The following is a 19113-nucleotide window of genomic DNA, read 5'->3' as shown; positions in this document are numbered from 1 at the left end:
TCAGGGCTGGGCTCGGGGCCTACAGGGCGGGCAGCGGGAAGGCGCAGGCCCGGCGTACCGAGTGAAACGCTCGTACAGCTGAGCGAGCTGAAGCGCTCGCTCCCCCAGCTCGGCAGTGGTAGCGGCCGCCGGGCCTGCCTGGGCCGCGCGGGCCGGGCCGCACCATTGGAAGGGCGGGGGGGGGCGCGGCCTCGCGGCGCGTGGCGGCTCATGGCCCTCACCGCCGTCATGGTCCTTGTCCCTCAGGCTACCATGGAGGCCGCAGCGGCACCGCGACCCCGCCGGCAGCGCCCGGACCCCGCCGGGACCGCGGAAACGCCTCCCCGGTAAGTCGGGAAGGGTTCGGCCGGGTTGGAGCTGTGTGTGTGGGGAGCGCTGCTGGCACGGCCCTGCCCGGGGCTCCGTGAGGGCCCTGCAGGAATCGCTGCTCTGCGGGGAGTGCTCGGCATCCAGCGCTGTCCATGGGTTTTTGTGGCGCTGCAGCCATAAAAATCAGCAATTAAAGCCCTTTTTAAAAATTTTTAATATAATGGACCCTTTCTGTGTCATTTAAAATTGCACCCAGAGCATTGGGGTGTTTGCGATTTCAGTTTGAAAATTGCCCTGTTGGTAAATACAGTCTTGTGAACTGCATTCTTATTCTACTTTAAGTTTACATAATTCTAAATTTCCACGTCAAGAATTACTTACAGAGAATTTCCTCATTAAGAATTAGTTTAGAGAATTATTTGAGTACTAATAGTTGTCTGATATAAATATTTCAGTGATACATATCAACGTAAGCACGGGTGGAAACACAAGCAGAGTTGATCGTGAGGGTCTGGTTTTGTTCTTGTTTTTCCCTGCATAAACTTATTTTATACTGCTGAAAAGCATTGTAGTAACACTTCTGCTTTTATTCCCACAGCAGAAAGATGTCGTGAAGTAAAGAGTAAGTTCAGTTTTTTCTTTTTACATTAAAGTGGGCAAAGTTGTTAAAAGGGGTTCCAGACCTTTACAAGTCAAAATAATCTGTAAAAATTACATCTTAAGTTAAATAACAACTAAATAAAACTGATTTTGTGTATGCACATATTAAGAGTTAATGCTTCATGACACGGGGGAGACTGTACAACTGTTTGAGATGAAAGCTGGTGTTTTAGGTGATTAATTAGAGGAGTTAATGAACGGCTGTTGATGATGATAACCCTGAATAGGAAGTGCCGTCAGATGCGAGAACTGACGATACCCTGGTTCTGGTCTGAAATGCAGCTACACACAGGAGCTCAAACCTCCACATTCACCCTCTAGAGCCAGCAGGCAGCTTTGCTGTCCTTGGAAACGTCTCACCTTGTCCTTCTGTCCCACTTCTCTGCAGAGCTGGGCCTTCCACCTGAGTGTGACACAGCAGGAGCAGCTGGGGAGAGGTGGCTCTGATGTGAAGGTGAGTGATGAATTTCAGAGCACTACATAGAACTCTGTACCAGGTGAAATGTAAATTTAGAGTGAGGTTTATAGGATATAAGGAGCTTGAGTCTGTGTTCCTTAGAATTTCAAGCCTAATCTTTATTTTCTGATGTGTTTAGGTAGAGCCTGCAGGGCTGTGCTGATGGTGATGTCCCCCCATTGATGGGACAGCTCTTCCCAAGTCCTGTGGAGGGCACTGGGACAGCAGAGCAGGAGAATCTGCTGGGTGAGTTTGATATTCATTGTGCTCTTAGCTGAGTGTGATGGCTTTTGGCTGCAGCCTCAAAAAGAGACTTAATTATACATTTAGAGCAGCTTTTCTGTTTCTAAATGTATAATTAATGAAGCTCTAGGCAAAAAATGCAGTAAATGTGTGAGGGCAGCTGTTTGTGCACTGCAGACACACATAAAGGTCTGTTCCTGTTCCTGCCACAAAAGTGTCAATTCCCTGTGATATCACATGATGAAACTAACCCAAACGTGCTGGAATTACCGGCAGATTGACTGGTGGTGAGCAAAAGGTTTTCTGATGATATCTGACTCATTAACAAATGCATTGATGAGGATTAAGGCTGGTTACCTGACCCTGCTCCTGTGTTCCAGGTGGTGCTGCTGGAAGCATCTCTGAGGCAGAAGGACTCCAACAGAACACCTGGGCTTGAGGAGTTTGTGTAGACAGAACGTTTTTCTGCCTGTTACAAAGTGGTAACAGTTAAAGTGTTTTATTACATGTACATTAAAATAATTTTAAAAACAAAAAATAACACTGTTTTGTCACTTTACTGCATTAAGGAAACTGGGCACTCCTATAATGTGCTGTAAGATAAAGATGATGTACCAAGATTGCAAAATTTTCACTGCAGATGATTCCAGTGGGGTTTAGTGTGGTAATGAGAGTTTTAACAAGGCACCAAGAGTGTAATTAATTACTGCACAGATCAGCCCTTCAGTGCTCTGACAGCCATAGCAGCAAATGCAGCTGCATCTGTGGCTTGTTTGCAGGATTGCTGTTTGTCATTTTGTTTTAAAAAATTAAATTTAAAGTCTCCTGCAGAGCCAAAGTTCAAGGGTTAGGGGGAATCTTGGCAACTTGGAGATGCTTTAAAGAGATACAACCCAGTGTTTGAGGCCAAAACTCCCAATTAGCTTAATTATGTCAACAGAACTGGCAGGTTCAGTGCTCCCAACATCCAAAGTGATGGTGCTGAGCCTTCTGCCCACCTGGTGTCAGCAGTGAGGGTTTTAGGGTGTGCTTTTTGCAAAATTCAATTAATAATTAAACTAATTCCTCACAAGCCTGTGGTCACTGCTGAGGGGGGATCAGAGTGGTCACTGCACAGCTCCAAGTGGGAGAGCTTGGGATTGTTTTGCCTTCCCTGTGCAGTTCAGGTGAAGATCTGAATTGATTTTCATTTTGATTTTCTGACTGGAAGCTGTTGTGAGCTGGTGCTGCTCGTGTGGCATCAGGGCAGTGTCCCTGTCCCTCCAAAAGCACAGGTGGCTGTGCTGCCTGAGGTACAAATTGCATGAAATGCAGAATTTCAGGAATTTCTCTTAAAGTTCAGAAAAACAGGCTCAGTGTTTTTCAGAGAAATCTGGTTCTTCAACATGCAGGTAAATGAATCTGGATTTTTTTTCCTAGAATTGTCACTGTAGTACATCCAGGGCTTAATAAAAACATTCAGCCTGGGCAGTGGAGTAGGTAAAACATTTGGAATTAATTAGTTGCTCTTAATCTGAAAGGATTTGAACAGTATGAAGAACAGGTTACTCCTCTGCTTTATTAAAATTTAAAATTCCATTCTGTTCCCAATGTTTAAAGAACCAAAACTTATTTTTGCCTGATTTTACGAGCTTGTGTATTAGAACATGTTTATATTTCTTATCTCATGCACTGGGAATAGAAATGGGTTTAAAGCTCTCAAAAACCACAAAGATCCACCTCCTTTAAATGTGAATCTGCAGACCATGGAGGTAAAAGCAGCCACATGCCCTCAGCAAACAGAAATAATCAGCAAATTGTTTAATGAGCTGTTTAATTTGCTCAGGGAAGGTTTGCTGCAACTTGTTTTAAAGTTCTTGCTTTCTAATGTTGGAATTCTCTCATTAAAACAGAGCAAAGTTGATCTGGGAAAACTTGAATAATGAATTTACCTGAGTTTATTGAGGGTGCAGTTGGTATCTGTTAGAGATAAATATTCATGAGTTTCATTTTAGCATCACTTGTTTATTGTTCTAATCAAAACCAAAGTTCCTCAGCAGGGATCCTTTAGCAGGCTGGGGTTTTGCTGAGATTAATGAATGGAAAATGTTATTTCTGTTGGAAAATGGTGCCTTTCAAACATAACAAATGTCCTCAGTGTTTTACTGTGATTTTCCAGGGGAGCACAGATAATTTCATGGTGCTTGAGGGGAAGGGAAATAAAACCATTCTGTTTTGATTACATTTGGAGCACTTAAAACTTAGTGTTGGGGAATAAACAGCAGACAAAAATCTGGTTTTAAAACACAATTATTTTGGATTTTCTAAAGGTTTCAAAAGAACAGTTGGCAGGAATCCCTTTGGCACTCAACAGCAGGCAACAACCCTGGATAAATCTAAAATAGATGAAAAGATTAAAGCAGAAAGAAAAAACATGCAACAAAGCAAAGAATGGCTGAGTGCCAGCTTTTAGCAATAAGAGAGATGGCAATGCCATGTCTCAAATCAGTGTTTGAGAGGAAACAGGGAGATTATCCCCAAAATCTGGGCTGAGGGGCTGGAATTGAGGAGGAGAGGATCCACAGGGGCAGAGCTGCCTCACTGTAAATCACAAGCTCCACATTTCACATAAATGCTGGTTATCATCCTCATTCTTGATTAGTATTGTAAAGCAATCCTGTCTGCAGCAGCATGAGAATCATCACTGATGCAAAGCCATAAATTACTGTAATTAATACATGCCAACCATTAATGCAATGTAAAGAGCAGCTCTCTCTTGGCTTGCTGGCTGCTGATCCAGCTGAGGCAGTTTGAGCTGCAGCTCCTTAATTAGGAGGGAGGAAGGGATATCCTGTGTGTCTGAGCTTTTCAGAGTGCAAGAAATCCTAAATATTGATATTTCACTGCTTTTCCCCTCAGAGCAGGAGGAGGAGCTGTTAATTTTCCAACTCTCCATCTCAGAGATGTGAGGCACAGAGGAGCTGCTGTTGGTGTCCTGCAAGAAAAGTGCCCCAGGTTTGTTTTCTCCCACCTAAAGGATGTCAAAAGCTTTGTTACAATTTCTGAGACATCACAGGCAGCAACTCCTGAGCTGCTCAGAGCAAAACCTCAAAATAACCAGGAGGACTTTGGCCTTTCTCAGGCTCAGGGTGTTCCTGGCACCCCCTGACCTTGTGCTGGCAGAGCTGGAGCACGTTTCAGTGTTCCTGTGAGGAAGGACAAGGTTAATGCATCATCATCTAATGCTCTGCCAGGACAAACATCCCCTTCTTTGTCACCTCATGTCGTTTAGTGCCTTAATTTTATGCTTGAAATCAGTTTCAGCCCCGCTGTTATGAACTGATCCCAAACCTGCTGAACGTGGGGAGGGCTGAACAGGTGGGGTTTGATTCAGGGTGTGCAAGGAGAGCTCATTTAGAGAACTTTGAGCATTTTCTGCTCCTGTGCTCTAATTCAGAGTCACATCTGTCCTGCTCCACCTCCTGACGCTCCAGCCCACAAGGTGGGGCAGTGACCAAGCTCAGAGCATTTGAAATAAAAGATTTTTGCAGCCTTGAAGATTCTTTGGGGAAACTCAGTTTAAATGCTGGTTCCTTCCCTGTTTGTAATAAGATTTGCAACTTTCATTACTGTGTGGAGAATCCCACACACAGTGATAATGTCACTCTTTAATTAGTTGTTAATTAATGTGTGTTAGTGTTGGACCAGCAAAGGCTCATTTGATCAGGTTTAATGCTGTGCAAACTTTCACTTCATGGTTCCACCCCAAAGTGTGAGGAGGAGCCAGAGGAGTTAAAACTTATTTTTATTTGATAAAAATAAAGAATAATTTGCCCTTCATTACCCTCCCCTCCCATGCAGCTCAGGAGCTGCCAGGCTCTGCCTGCTCCAGGTGGATTTTGAGTCAATAAACACCCCCAGTCCAGCACCTGTGTGCAGCTGAAACCTGAACAAAATGCAAATGAGGAAATCACTCAGTGGAGCTGATTTCAAATCCCTGCTCTTTTAATCAAATAGAGATGTTAAAAGTTTAATCTCCAATAATTGACATTTTTGTTTGTTAGGCTCCTGTTCGTTTTTGCAAGTCAATACCTGGAATTTTTTTTCATAACAGGGTTTTTTTTTATTTGTAATGGTTTGTGGCAAAATCATTGCACAGCCCAGCTGCAGCAGAAACTCTAAACAAATAATGATTGATGTTTCTGAAGCTGCCTGTGGCTTTCTGCTGGGCTCTCCTTGGTTTTCTTTATCATTTTGATTTATTTCCCAGATTTTTTGATTGCTTTCTTGCTTGTGCTTTCCCAGATCCTGTCAGATAGTCACTCTAAGTTTGATTTTCTTGGTGGTTTTTGTGTATTTTGTGCATTTGCAAACTGCACCCAAAGGTTTGTTGGGTGCTGTTACCACTGAACAGTGGAATAGGCTTGAGGTTTAACAGCACATTAAAGACAAACTCCCAGCTAAGCCTGAGGTTATCAGCCATAACAAAAAATAATAAATCTTCCTGGATAGCTGAAACTTCATTAATAAACACCTGAGTCAAGATAATAGTGGCACCAATGATAATTTGGTTATCAGCCCTTATCAGACAGCAAGTGCAGTGCTAGGCTGAGGTGATCTGTGAGCTGTTTAATGCAGCAGCAGCTGAAATATCCAACAGAAATGTTTCACATCTGTGCCTCCATCTGACAATCCTGCAGCAGCCTGCAGTGCTCCACATCACCTCAGCACAGATAAGGAACTGGGGCTGGAGCCCTGCTGGGAGCAGGCAGAGCCTTTGGTCACTCATTGGATGAAGCAATTTTCCTGAGCTGTGTCAAATCAGGTATTTCATTCCTTCCATCCATGGCAGTAAATAATAAACTCTTTGTGCTGAGTGAAATCCAGGGGATTCCTGCTGGGAAGATGATGGGAATTGTTTCAGAGGTGGGAGCTTTGAAATGCACAGTGATGGGCAGCCCCTGCACCAAGGTAGCTGCACTTTGAATTTAATGTATTTAATCATTCCAGGCACCTCCCCAGCAGCCTGTTTGCTGCTGGGCTTTGGGGGGAAAATGCTCTGTGCTTGCAGGAGGTGAAATAAAGCTTCAGTGTCAGGGCCAGGCTGTTTGGAAATGCAAAACAGGAGCTGCATCAAGGGCAGGGGTTTCAAAGGTGCTGCTTTTATGCTGCAGAAAGGTCTTTGGAGATGACAGCAACAACGTGGTGTCACCTGGCAACAGGTCAGAGGCTGGAGCTGAGACAAAAGAAGGGTTTCAGGGAGGAGAACAGGGCTGAAAAATCAGCAACAACAAAATGGTTTGGAGAATGGCTGTGACACCAGGGTGAGGGACAGCTCTGGGCTGGTGGCTGCCCCTGCCCTGAAGTTCAGCCCATTTTGGGGGCTGGCACAGAAAAAAGGACAATATTTGCATTTCAGCCCCAGCTCTGCTGTTTCTGTGCCTGTGGTGGAGGGGAGCTCTGAGCCTGCAGGAAAGCAGAGCTTGGGAAAATGCTGAGCCCTGGAATTGATCATTTAACAAGCAGGTGGGTGCAGTGAGGATGAAACAACAACAAAAAAAGGAATGGTGAAGTTCTGCTCTTGGGAAGTGGTGTGGAAATGCACACAGCCCCAAGCAGAGCCTTTTGTTCTGTGTGTTTGAGGCTTTTCCACCTCTGGGATTCTCTGCCTGTTTCTCTACAAGCAGAACTCCCAGCAGTGGGATCAGGGTCAGAGCCCTGGGGCAGCAGCTCCCAGACTGGGATTGATTCTTTAGTGCTTTGGTTTTCATTCCCAGAAGAGCTGGGACTGCAGCTCTCACCTGAGTGAGTGACCAGGCAGGGAGCAGCTGCCCAAGGGAAGCTCATTGCTGGGTTTCCACATCTTTTGCAGCCCAATATTCCATAATTTTTCATCCATCCCTGACTCTCTGCATGTCAGTTCCATAAATTTGGGCCTGTGGGAAGATGCTTTGAGGTTTTATTTATGTAGATTGTGTTTAGGATGGCTGTGAGTGCTGCTTGCAAAATCCTGATCACAAAGCACCTCCCCAAAGCCTTCCCAGAGCCAGAGAAACCCTGCTTTTCCCTGGAGAAGGACAGAGCTGGCAGGGAGAGCCAGGAATGAAGTGATTTTACATCACACACCTTGCAAATCCAGTGATAAATGCCCAGACCAAACCTGCAGCGAATTAAATATTAATATTTCTCTCCTCTTTTGTAAACTTCCAGTCTATTTGTCCTTCCAATTACAGCTCCCTGAGAGCTGCCACGTGCACTCACTGCAGGCTGGGATTGCTGGATCCAAACCAGCCCACAGGTTTATTTTCTCCTCAGACTGAGTTAATAAAAAGCAAAGAAAAAGGATGGCCCAGAAGCCACAGGATCAATAAGCTGTTAGGAGCCAAGAAAACTCAGCAAACTGCACAGATAATTAAAGGCTGTGTGAACAGGTTGCATCTTTTCTGACTCTATTAAATCAGCTCTTCAGTTTTATGTAAAACAATCAGCTGAGCTGAAGGTAAAACCAGCTGTGTCTCTGGGTATTTACAGAGGGGGGATGAAAAATAGGGGGATAAAAAATGGGACAAAAAATGCATGGCCAGAACTGCCAGAAGAGGCTGCAAACAAAGCACCTCCAGTTCCCCATCCTTCAGGGGTAACTGAGCATGGGCTGGTGGGGCTGGCACAGAAATGACACTTTATTCCTAAACACCTTTCCTGCAGTGCCACCTTGGGATCCAGGGTTCCTGCAGTGAGCAAAGCTCTGGTGCTCCTCCCTGAGAACAAACGCTGTGCTGACATTTTATACAAACAGGTCCCAGAATGGTTTGAGTTGGAGGGGAATTAAAGCCCAGTTCATTCCAACATTCTGCTGTGGGCAGGGACACCTCCCACTAATCCAGCTTGTTCCAAGCCCTGTCCAGCCTGGGGATATCCCTTCATTTATTCATGATAATTAATTGATATTAATGTTAAAGTGCCTGGAGCTGGGCCCTCCCTAGGAGGTGAGGCTGGAACCTGGCTGGAGGCACTCAGAGCCCTGGGAGGGGTGGCTCTGTCCTTCAGAATTTCCTGTTAAAGACATTTCATAGAGCTGGAAAGCTCCTGTCCTCTTACAGCTGCTGCTGGAAATCATCCCCAGGCACAGAAAAACCCCACTGCCCTTGGAGTGCAGGAAAAGTGGGACCAAGGCTGACATCCCTGTACCAGAGAGCTTGGGAGGAGATTCCATCTGTTGCTCACCAAGGACCATTTCCCCAGAGGTTGGGTCAGTTGTTTTTACCCCTTTTCCCCGAGCTTTGAGATGTGAATTCTGCTAATGAGGTCAATTTGTTTCCCTGGCAATGACAGATCCCAGCTGATGGAGCAGGGGAGCCTTTGTGTTTCCAGGCCCTGAGTGCTCCTGAGTGTGAGCTCACAGAGCTCCTGCTGCTGCTGTGACAGGGGGATGGAGCACAGGGGGCCCTGGAGGGGTTCTGCCCCTCTCCAGAGGCAGTTTTAGTGGGATAACCCAGAGTGGTGGCACTGCCTGGGGCAGCCTCAGCCACTGCTGCCTCCCCTGGTGTCCCCTTGATCCTCTAGGTCACTTTTTGGCTCTTCCTCTGGCAAAGGTTGGTGTTTGGGCAATTATGGGTTGCCGTTTGCTGACTTCTGCCCCTGAGCAGCAGCAATGCTTTGGGCCTAAGTTATTTTGTGCTTCTGGACACCCCCAGCAGCATTTTAGTGTCTCCCTCTGCTCTCCCACACACTCCCTGCTCAGGGGTGACCTTTCCCAGCCCTCTTTGCTGCTCCCAGCCCTCCCCTGGCAAAGGAACCCTCATTTTAAATGAGTAACCACCTTCAGAACACAGCCAGCCTTGGTGCAAACCCTTCCCAGGTGCCCCAGCTGGCAGGAGCTCTCTGGAACGTGGCACCAGCCCTTCCATGGCTCTCCCACCCCTCTCTCATTCCCTGCCTGCTGTTCCCATTCCCCTCACTGTCTGTGGGCTCCTCAATCTGCACAGTATGATTTCCAGTTACATTTTTGTTGCTGAGCCCATAAATCTCCTCCCCAGACTGATTTGTTTTGATGCCCAGGCAGAGCTGTGGTGCTGTGGGGAGAGAACCAACCAAGCCAGGCTGAGGCTTTTTATGCTTTATTTATTTTATGGTGGCCCTTTCCTCCTCTCCTGGACAAGAAATGACCTCATTGTGTTTTAATATTCTAACAGCAGTGATTTTCAGTCCTTGAATCCTTCATGTAGGGCCAGCTAAAAGCTTCTGACCCAAAGCAGCAGCCCAGAGCAGCCCAGGGAACATTGATTATATATGGAGTGAGCTCTGAGCTTGTTTTGATGTTGATGAGCTGGGAAGGGAAGCTTCTCACTCTGCTTTCTTTAAAAAAAAAACCCAACCAAACCCACTCAGTGCTGAGCCCACGGGATCATCATTATCCTGAAGTGCACTAAGTGGATAATTGAGCTAATCCACACTGTGAGGGAGGCACTGATGAGCCAAAGCCAACTCTCCACAACAGCTCTGCTTTTTTCCCCTTTTTTCCATGGCAGTAATTTGGTGCATCCTCCAGCATGCACGGATCTATTGACAGAAATCCCTTTCCAGCTCTTTCTGTGTCTCAGGAGGGCTCAGTCCTCCCTGGGCACGGGGATGTTGTCAGTGCCAGTGGAACAGAGGTGGCTCAGGCACTGCCACACCTGCACAGGGCAGAGGCTGGGGATCTCTCTTTGGAGATACTGGAATTATTTCCCCATGGCTGATGTGTTTCCCAGCAGGTGAGGCTGAGCTGGAGATGAGGCAGGAGCAGCTCCTGGGTGGTTTTTGTGTGTGAGGGAATGGAGCAAAGCAGGAATAAAGGATGCAGAGCTCACTCGAAATGCAAAGTGCCTCTGGTTTGGGAATTTGTGAGCTGGGGGGTCCAGGCAGCTCCAGGCAGGCCCCAGGTCCTGTGCAAACACTTAGCAGGGAATAAAAACCTTGCAGGAAGGAGTTTGTGATTTAAATAATTTAAACAGGCTGAGGGGCTTGAGCTGTGCATGAGGAGCAGAGCCCAGTACTGAGGTACCTGGGTAGAAAGAAGAAATTGCTGCAGTTTCTTTTTCTTTTTTTCTGCAAGGAGAAATCTTGTTCTTGATTAAATCCCCCTGTGTTCCCCCAGCTCCTTGGCCCCCATGGTTTGTTGCTGGGACAGAGCCCCTGCTGCAATAAAAGAGCATTTCTGCCTTCAGGAGATCAACACCCTCTGGAGCACCACCACACTCTCAGCCTTCCTTTCTCCCACATTATTTTATTTTGGCAATATTTAAAATTTAAAAGATTCTTTTATGATGCTTCTGTGTCCAGCTTATGCCCACCCTGATAAATCCAGCCCATAAACTGAGCTCTTTATTTCTCAGCCCCCTGAAGAAGCCAGAGCAGCAGCTCTCAGCACTGCCTGTCCTCTGCTTTTTCCTGGGCATTCAACCTGGACAGAGGCAAAATTCAACACTGGGCCTTTATTAAACATTATCATTTATTTTGTTTATGGATAGCTCCTTTACTTCAAACAGAAATATTCCATATTCACTGGAAAGTTTTGGGTATTTTTCATGCCTGTTGGAAAGATTAGAATTTAAAAAAAAACAATAAGGAAAAAAGGCTTGGATACATGCAAATCATACTGACTGTTGCCAAATGTATTAAAAGTAGCAGAGTTTTTCCTAAGTTACCTTCTTGCAAATGGAGGACAAACAACCACTGGCAGCCTGAATCCCCTCTGGAAAAATGGACAGAGCCAATGGGACCAAAAATCTGTTTGCACCCAAAACAGCCAAGCTGGAATCTGCTGGGAGCTGCTCAGGGAAAGGCTTGGGGCAAAGAGGCTCCCCCTGCAAAGGGAGTCAGCTCTGCTCCTGGAACACAGAGAGGAATCTTCCCCACATTCCAGCCCTGCTGCTCTGGGCTGATCCATTTCCCACTGAAAATAACCCCAAAGCCCTGGCTTAGAAAAAACTGGAACCTTTTAGGAACAAAGCACTTCTGGTCCAGGGGGCAACAGCCATGGCCAAGGGACCCCAAGGATTTCTGGGGCTCTAAATCCCAGCTGGCTGTGTGGCAGTGACAGGGGATGAACCCCAGGCTTGTTTTACCTTTTTTAACCCTTCAGTACCGTGGTCTCTTCTTGTCAGTGATGCTCCTGAGCCCTGACTCCAGGATTTGTGTGTCCCTCCCATTAAAAGCTCAGGAATTTTTAGAGCTGGTGGGAAACTGGGTTTTACTGGGTAAATCCTGGGCAGGCACAGGTGCCAGCCTGGTTTTGGTAAGGCTGGAGGTGAGGGTGGTGTCCAGGCACGCTGCAGGCTGGGATTTAACCCTGCCCCAGGAAAACAGAGCTCTCCCTCTGGGCTGGGCTCACAATACTGAGAGGAACACCCCAGGTTGGTGTGTGAGCAGGTTTTTGAGCCCTGCTTTGTGTGTGAGCAGGTTTTTGTTGTGTCTCAGGAGCCAAGCCTCTCACCAGTGATTCCTGAAGTCAGGAGTGGGAAGGATTGAAGGTTTCTCCCAGGCAGGTGCCTTTGGGGTGGCTGCTGTCTGTCCATCCCACGTGGGGAGCAGCTGAGATGCAGCGCTGAGGGAAGGGAGCCTTTCCCTGCACAGCCTGGGCACCTCCCTGCTCCCCTCTCTTGCCCTTCTGAGGTTCTGCAGCCCCTTGGAGATGCATTTGTGAGAGAGCCAAAAGCACAGCACACCACTAATGCTTCAGAACACCTGGCCAGCTGTTAGGAAATACAAACACTCCACGTGATCACTTGGATGTGTTCTTCCAGAAGGAAATCACTGACGTTCGTGGCACAGGGGGAAGGCAGCACTGGGACTCCTGGAGCACCCAGGAGAGGGAACAGAACCCCCCCAGCTCTGAGGTTTGAAGTCATCCTTGCTCAAGGTGCCCACCCAAGGGCTGGACATCATGTCTGTGCTGTGGCTGCCCCTTGCTCTGGGCCAGGGAGCTCCCCAGCCTGGGCTGTTCTGTCCATCTGCACCCAGTCCGTGCTGCCAGCCTGGCCTGGCCCAGCCCTCAGCTCCTCCTGGCTGTCCCCCAGCCCCTCCTGCCCCTCCAAATCACTGACCTGACCCTCCCCAAACTCCAGGATGGTCGGCAAATTCCCCTGCTTGGGGCAGCGCCTCTTCAGGCTCACCAGGAAGGGTTGGGGCAGCGAGAAGATATCCACATTATTGCCCAGATCGATCCAGGTGACGCTGGGGAACTTCTTGGGGTCCTTGAGGGTCTCGGTGAGGTCCCTGAGGATGGCCTTGGTCAGGCGGTTGCCGTTGAGCGCCAGCGTGGTGAGGCGGGGCAGCCCGCAGAGGGCGGGCAGCAGCTGCAGCAGCATCTCGTCCGTCAGCTCGGTGAAGCACAGCTCCACCGTGTCGATGTGCTCCGAGCTGTGCTCCAGGTACGACGTGACCCTCTCCAGGTCCTTCAGGGTCAGCGGGATCCCCGACAAGTCCACGGTGTTGTCCTGGGGCTTCCCCATCAGCACGGCCTTCAAGCTGCAGACAGGGGAGGCGAGGAAGGGGTTAATGAGGGGTGCATCTGCTTGGGGGCAGCGCTGCTGAGAGGGAAGTGTGGGAGCCTGGGTGTGGGAATTTGGAACTTTCTGTGCTGTGAGAATCTGGAACTTTCTGTGCTGAAAGGCACAGACCCACCAGAGAACACTGCATTTAACTTGAGGTGTGGAGAAGGCTTCCAAAATTGATTAACAGCACTGGGATCACAGGTGTGCAGTTGGTTGTTCCAGGTTTCCATCCTGTAACATCGCAGGGTGGAGAACTTCAGAGTTTGGGAATTGATTGACAGCACCGGGATTGCAGGTGTGGAGTTGGTTATTTCCACCCTGTAATAGCACAGGGTGGAAAACTTAAAATTTGGGGCTTTACAATATAGAAATAAAAATGAAGTAAGATAGAAGTTTTAGAGCAGAGACAAGTGAGGATGGTGTTGGCTCTGCTTGGGAGCAGTCTGCTGAGAGGGAAGTGTGGAAATCCTGGATGTGAGAATCTGGAACTTTCTGTGCTGAAAGGCACAGACCCACCACAGAACACTGCCCTTGACCTGAGGTGTGGAGAAGGCTTCCAAAATTGACTGACAGCACTGGGATCACAGGTGTGGAGTTGGTTATTCCAGATTTCCACCCTGTAACATCACAGGGTGGAGAACTTAAGAGTTTGGAGTTTTACAATATAAATAAATATGAAGCAAGATAGAAATTTTAGAGCAGAGACAAGTGAGGATGGGGTTGGCTCTGCTTGGGGGCAGCGCTGATGAGAGGGAAGTGTGGGAGCCTGGGTGTGAGAATTTGGAACTTTCTGTGCTGAAAGGCACAGACCCACAAGGGAATGTCAGGAGAACCACAAGGGAACACTGCCCTTGACCTGAGGTGTGGAGAAGGCTTCCAAAATTGTTTAACAGCACCGGGATCACAGGTGTGCAGTTGGTTATTCCAGATTTCCACCGTGTAACATCGCAGGGTAGAAAATATGAATCAAGATAGAAGCTGGGATGGATGGAGGAGTGTGGGAAATGGTTTGTGGAGAGTTCTCAGGGCTGACACAAGGCCCACACAGTGTGCAAACCTTGAGATAAGAAATGCTGACTTAGAAATGCCATGGAATAGGACAGACATTGTTGAGAGAGAAATGGAGCTACAAAAAAGTTTCAGAAGATGGCCTTGCAAATCAGACTGGATACTTTGGAGAAACAGAACTATGAAAGATGCACTGTAGTGGCATCCATGAGGGGTTGTTTTAGATTATTGCCTTTAAGGCATGGCACAGCAAGAAGCTGATAGGCCAAGAAACTTACGATGCATTGTAATTTAAAAATAGTTTGCCTCTGATTGTGATGGCATGAATTTTAACACCTGCATTGTCTCACCCTTCTCATGAGAAAATGGAATAAAAGTTTTTAAAACACCTCTCATTTGCCCCATCTCTGGGGCAGAAATGGATATTGTCCCTTTTCCAGCAGCTCTTCTGCAGGGTGTCTGTGCTGCTGGGGGTCACTGGGACATTCCAGGGCTGTTTCATGAGGATCCCACATTCCAACCCCATCCTCCAGGAGTGCAAAGTTCATTTTTACCACCCTGGCATAAAGAGGCTATCCTGGCTTTTCAGAGCCTTTCCTGCTGCTTTTAAAAGGGTGAGGAAGCCCAGGGTTAGGCAGGAATTGCTGTGGGACATTTCCCACTAGGAAGCTCTGGAGCAGGAGGACACATTTTTTGTCCTCTCAGCTGCACAGGTGGGAAACTGAGACCCCAAGCTTAGAAAAGGAAGCTCAGACACCTCCAGGGTGGTTTGACTTCATTGCCAGTGTGTGAGAACTGTTCTCTCCTTTCTGGAGGAGATGAACCCTACAAGAAACCCTCAGATAAACACATTAACCCTCAGATAAATACATTAACCCTCAGATAAATACATTAACCCTCAGATAAATACATTCATTCTCACAATCTCAGAGATTTATGAGCACGAGCTAGGCTGGACTTTCACAGGTCAGTTTATGTCCAGCAAAGCCCTGCTGGCAAACCATGTGCTGAGGATGTTTTTAATGAATTATCCTGGCTGCCTGAGGGGGTGGAAGGAGCTCTGTGACCGCTGTGTCAGCTTGGTGGCCTCAGGTGTCTCCTGGGCTGCCCAAGGAATGATGCTGTGGAGAATTCTGTGATGCTGCTGCTCTGGGACTGTTTTATCCAAGCTGCCCATGAGGGATGACTGCCCAGAGATTCCAAAGTAGGCAAAAAAGAGGAGTTTTACCCCAAAAATCCATGCCCATAAATTGGGTACCACTTAAATCCAGAGCTACTCCGCATCCAGAGCTGTAACTTGGTGTTGGCAGCTGTTCCTCTTGGATCATCAGCCACATCATTTTTGGGAGCAGCCCCATGTGGGATCATGAAGCCTCACTAACAAGTTTTACCCAGCAAAAACCCCCCAAATTATTCTTGTCTTGCAGCCTTTGAGCACCAAAGCAGCATCTCACCCCCAAATAAAGCACAGAGCACCCCTGGGAATCAGTGATAACCATTTATCAGCACGACAGCCAGGCTTGATCCTGGTTTGATCCATTTTTTCCTGTGGGATGTCTGGTGTGGCCTTCAATAAGCAAAGTTAAGGAGATAACAAAGGGGGAATGGGGACAGCTTCAGGGCAGCTGTATTTTATTTTTTCCTATTTTCATCTGCTTTCAGAATTGCTGCACATTTGTCCTTTCCCTCAGAGCATGTAGAGGATTTCTGCCCGGCAGGAAAAGGGGGTTTCTCCCTGGGGTTCCATCCTTTCCCCCTGAGAGGGATTGAGCAGATCCCCAGTGGAACAGATTGATTGATTCCCTTTACAAGCTGCCTTTTCACCCTGCAGATGAGCACAAAGATCCCTGAACCCCCAGGTCAGAGTGGCCTGGGCTGCTCCTGGGGGAGGCTTTGCCCTCCTGTCCCCGGGGAGCCAAGCAAACAAACCCCAAACAGGATTGCATCCAAGCAGTTCTGAGGCAGAACATGGAAATAAGAGGGATATTTATGTTAACAAACAGCTGGAAAAGCTCCCAGCCCTGCCAGAAAATTGGCCCCAAAGCCCAGGAGGAAAATCTTAACCATTAAACAAATCCCTGTGAGCTTTAGTGGGGGATCAGTTACACCCACTTGGTTTCATCCTCACATTTTACAAGGCTGTTCCATAGGGAAAACACTGATTTTTTTTTCTTCCCCCCAGCTGGGGTTTTGCCCAATATAACACCAGGATTGGGAATAGAGCCCTTCCCTAAGCTCCCACACTGGCAGGATGCTGATTTATCCGCGCTCACGCTGAGCTGAAAGCTCTGTGCCATGGAATCAGATCAGAAAATGTTGTCATAAACAGAAATATTGATGTTTAGATCAAAGGGAATGAAAAGAAAGGGGTTTCCTCCTGCTTTAAATTCATGGCACTGCTCTCAAGCACTGCACAAATCGTGACTTGTGTCGTGTGCTGAAGGAAAATTGGGATGTTCAGCCCAATTCCCTGCAAAGAAACAGCTCAGGGAAAATGAAGAGGCAGCCCCAGAGAGTGAGGAATTCCAGCAAGGAATCTGGAGAGACACCTGGTGAGAAAAGTATTTATGAAAATGGCAGTGAAACATTATTGGGTGTAATGAGTCACCCAAAAAAATCCAACACAACAAAAAAAAGGTAAAATCCTGAGATAAAGGATTTGTCCTGGAATAATGGTGGTAGCAAGGATCAGCATTAAATCTTTTTTCAAAATCCCTGCTCCAAATGATGGCAGTCAAACACTGGAGTAGAGATTTGGGAAAGGAAGGAACACAAACAAATGCTGCAAATTCAGTGAGAATTGTGAGTCAAGGGCTGAGAATCCCCAGCCTCAGAGGAGGAATCAAGGCAAATAAATACATTATTTGTCTTGAGTATTTGTCTTGAATAATAAATAATTGTTACATAATTATTTAGCTGAAAGAGGGAATGTGACTTGATAAGAACATATTGTATATTGAATAGCCTGTATTCTTTAATATTATATTTATATATTATTATTTTATATAATATTGTTTTATTATATTGATTTATTATTTATTATGTTAATTTATATATTTATATTATAATTATAGATTATAGTATAGTATAGTATTTATTTATTTTTATTATATTAATTTATATTTTACATTATAATTATAGATTATTATTTTATATTTTATTTATATATTCTAAAATATATCCATATAATGAGGATGAATAAAACAGAAATGAGAATGAAATGCTCTTTTTTCACCCCTCTTAATGCAGGGTCTGAGGACACCTCCTGATGCTGAAATATTGAATTCTTAGGGGATAAAAGGAGCTCAAATTAACCTGCAGCCATGGGATACCCCTGAGATCAAGGATTTTGTGGAGGTCCCAAGTGGACAGGGCACTGCTGTGGCTGAGAACATCCAAAATCGCGGTAGGATTTAAAAATAAATGAATAAATAAATAAAAAATTGGCTGTGGACTGACTGAAATTGAGGAGCAATCAAAATTCTGCAATTCACCCAAATGGAGTGACCAGAATTGGAATCGCCAAATTCTCCAAAATTTAGAGCCAGGAAATTCCTCCTTTGGGTTCATCCTCATTTTTTTTTACTGAATTTTACACAACCCCAGTGTGGGCACTGCTGGGATTGCTCCTGAGCTGCCCCAGCCCTGTGGTCACAAAGGTTTATAAAAAGGTTTATAAACAGCACAGTTTAAAGCCTCTGCTCCCCACAGCTTGGAAAGACTTCCCTCCTCAGAGACTCTCAGGGTAAAGAGGATTTTTAAAATACATAAATTTCAAAATATGGAACTTTAAAGCTCCTTTTGAGCTTACCAATAAATTCATTAAAAATTGCTAAGTCTTTGCTGTTAAGAAAGCACCAGTGGGGATTAATTATTGTGCTCTCTTCCTGTTCCAAGAGCTTTCCCAGTTTTGCCAAGGTTTGCACTTTTCTTGTCAGAAACTCCCAAAATCCCTGGTACAACATCATCCCTGTGCTGCCCAAATTCCAGCCTGCTCCTCCTGCAGAGTGCTGGATTTTGGAGGGTAGGAAGGGCAGGTTGCTCAGCCTGGCCCTGAAATGTGACATCAAAATTAACTTTAATGTGTTTATGAAATGATTGTGCCTGCTGGGAATGCTCTGTGGGAATCACAACCCTAAACAGCATATTGAAAAATAAATAAATAAATATCCCCAAACATTTTGGGTTGTGCTCCTTGGACTCAGCACAGGAATTTTGAAGCATCTTAAAAGCAAACCTGGGGGGAAAGCTAAAATTGTTCCTATGGCAGCAGGACCCCACAGTGACCTCCTGTGCTGTTCTGTGCTCTCACAGCTTCCTAAATCCCCAAATCCCCAATTCCCTGTTTCCCTTGGCTCCACACCCAGCTCCAGGCCAGGGGTTTGGATGGCAAAAGGGAATTCTGGGCTCCATCCATAAATCCTGGCCAGCAGGATCAGAGTCAGGAGCTGTGGCTGACAGCTCTGATCCATGGAATGGTTTGGGCTGCAAGGGACCCACAGGGACACACAGGGACCCCAAACCAGCCCCTCCATGGGGACAGAGCCTAAAACCCCAGGGACAAACAGCAAGGAGAGGGAATTTTATCCTGGGTGAGGGCTGGGCACTCCCACAGCCATAAGGCTCCACCTCGGGCTGTGGGACAAAGGGACACTGGAGAGCAGGGACAGAGCAGGGGACACCTCACAGTGTCACTTCACAGAGCAGGGGACACCCAAGAGAGCAGGGACACCCCACAGTGTCACCTCATAGAGCAGGGACACTTCACAGAGCAGGGACACCTCCCAGTGTCACCTCCCAGGGCAGGGACACCCAAGAGAGGTGTCACCCAACAGAGCAGCGTCACCACACAGAGAAGTGTCACCTCACAGAGCAATGTCACCCAAGAGCAGTGAAACCCCACAGAGCAGTGACACCACACAG

General features: G+C 46.8%; 1 protein-coding gene, 2 long non-coding RNA genes and 2 other non-coding genes across 5 annotated transcripts in view; 4 read left to right on the top strand and 1 right to left on the bottom strand.

The window, feature by feature from the left end:
• Nucleotides 1–191: 191 nt before the first annotated feature.
• LOC128944283 (uncharacterized) lies at nucleotides 192–1396 on the top strand. The gene is made up of 3 exons (XR_008483785.1): nucleotides 192–326; nucleotides 908–931; nucleotides 1358–1396. It is a non-coding gene; the product is annotated as an uncharacterized LOC128944283 (long non-coding RNA).
• Nucleotides 1173–1246, top strand: LOC128944321 (small nucleolar RNA SNORD49). The gene has a single exon (XR_008483796.1). It is a non-coding gene; the product is annotated as a small nucleolar RNA SNORD49 (small nucleolar RNA).
• A 3-nt stretch (nucleotides 1397–1399) lies between the features above and the next one.
• Nucleotides 1400–18318, top strand: LOC128944284 (uncharacterized). The gene is made up of 5 exons (XR_008483786.1): nucleotides 1400–1423; nucleotides 1566–1672; nucleotides 1847–2151; nucleotides 4568–4663; nucleotides 17440–18318. It is a non-coding gene; the product is annotated as an uncharacterized LOC128944284 (long non-coding RNA).
• Nucleotides 1905–1978, top strand: LOC128944325 (small nucleolar RNA SNORD65). The gene has a single exon (XR_008483800.1). It is a non-coding gene; the product is annotated as a small nucleolar RNA SNORD65 (small nucleolar RNA).
• The window catches only part of LRRC75A (leucine rich repeat containing 75A), a 55734-nt gene continuing 48780 nt past the window's right edge, over nucleotides 12160–19113 (bottom strand). Inside the window, exon 4 of the mRNA XM_054287482.1 lies at nucleotides 12160–13156. Within this exon, the coding sequence (XP_054143457.1) occupies nucleotides 12571–13156 (586 nt within the window). The 3' untranslated portion in view covers nucleotides 12160–12570. The remainder of the gene's footprint in view (nucleotides 13157–19113) is intronic.

The sequence above is a fragment of the Melozone crissalis genome, unplaced genomic scaffold (assembly GCF_028551555.1).
Source record: "Melozone crissalis strain CALT ecotype California unplaced genomic scaffold, PUWL_Pcris_2 ptg000057l_1, whole genome shotgun sequence".
Taxonomy (NCBI): domain Eukaryota; kingdom Metazoa; phylum Chordata; class Aves; order Passeriformes; family Passerellidae; genus Melozone; species Melozone crissalis.
The sequence above is the reverse complement of the archived record's forward strand: the minus strand, read 5'-3'. Positions and strand labels throughout refer to the sequence as shown.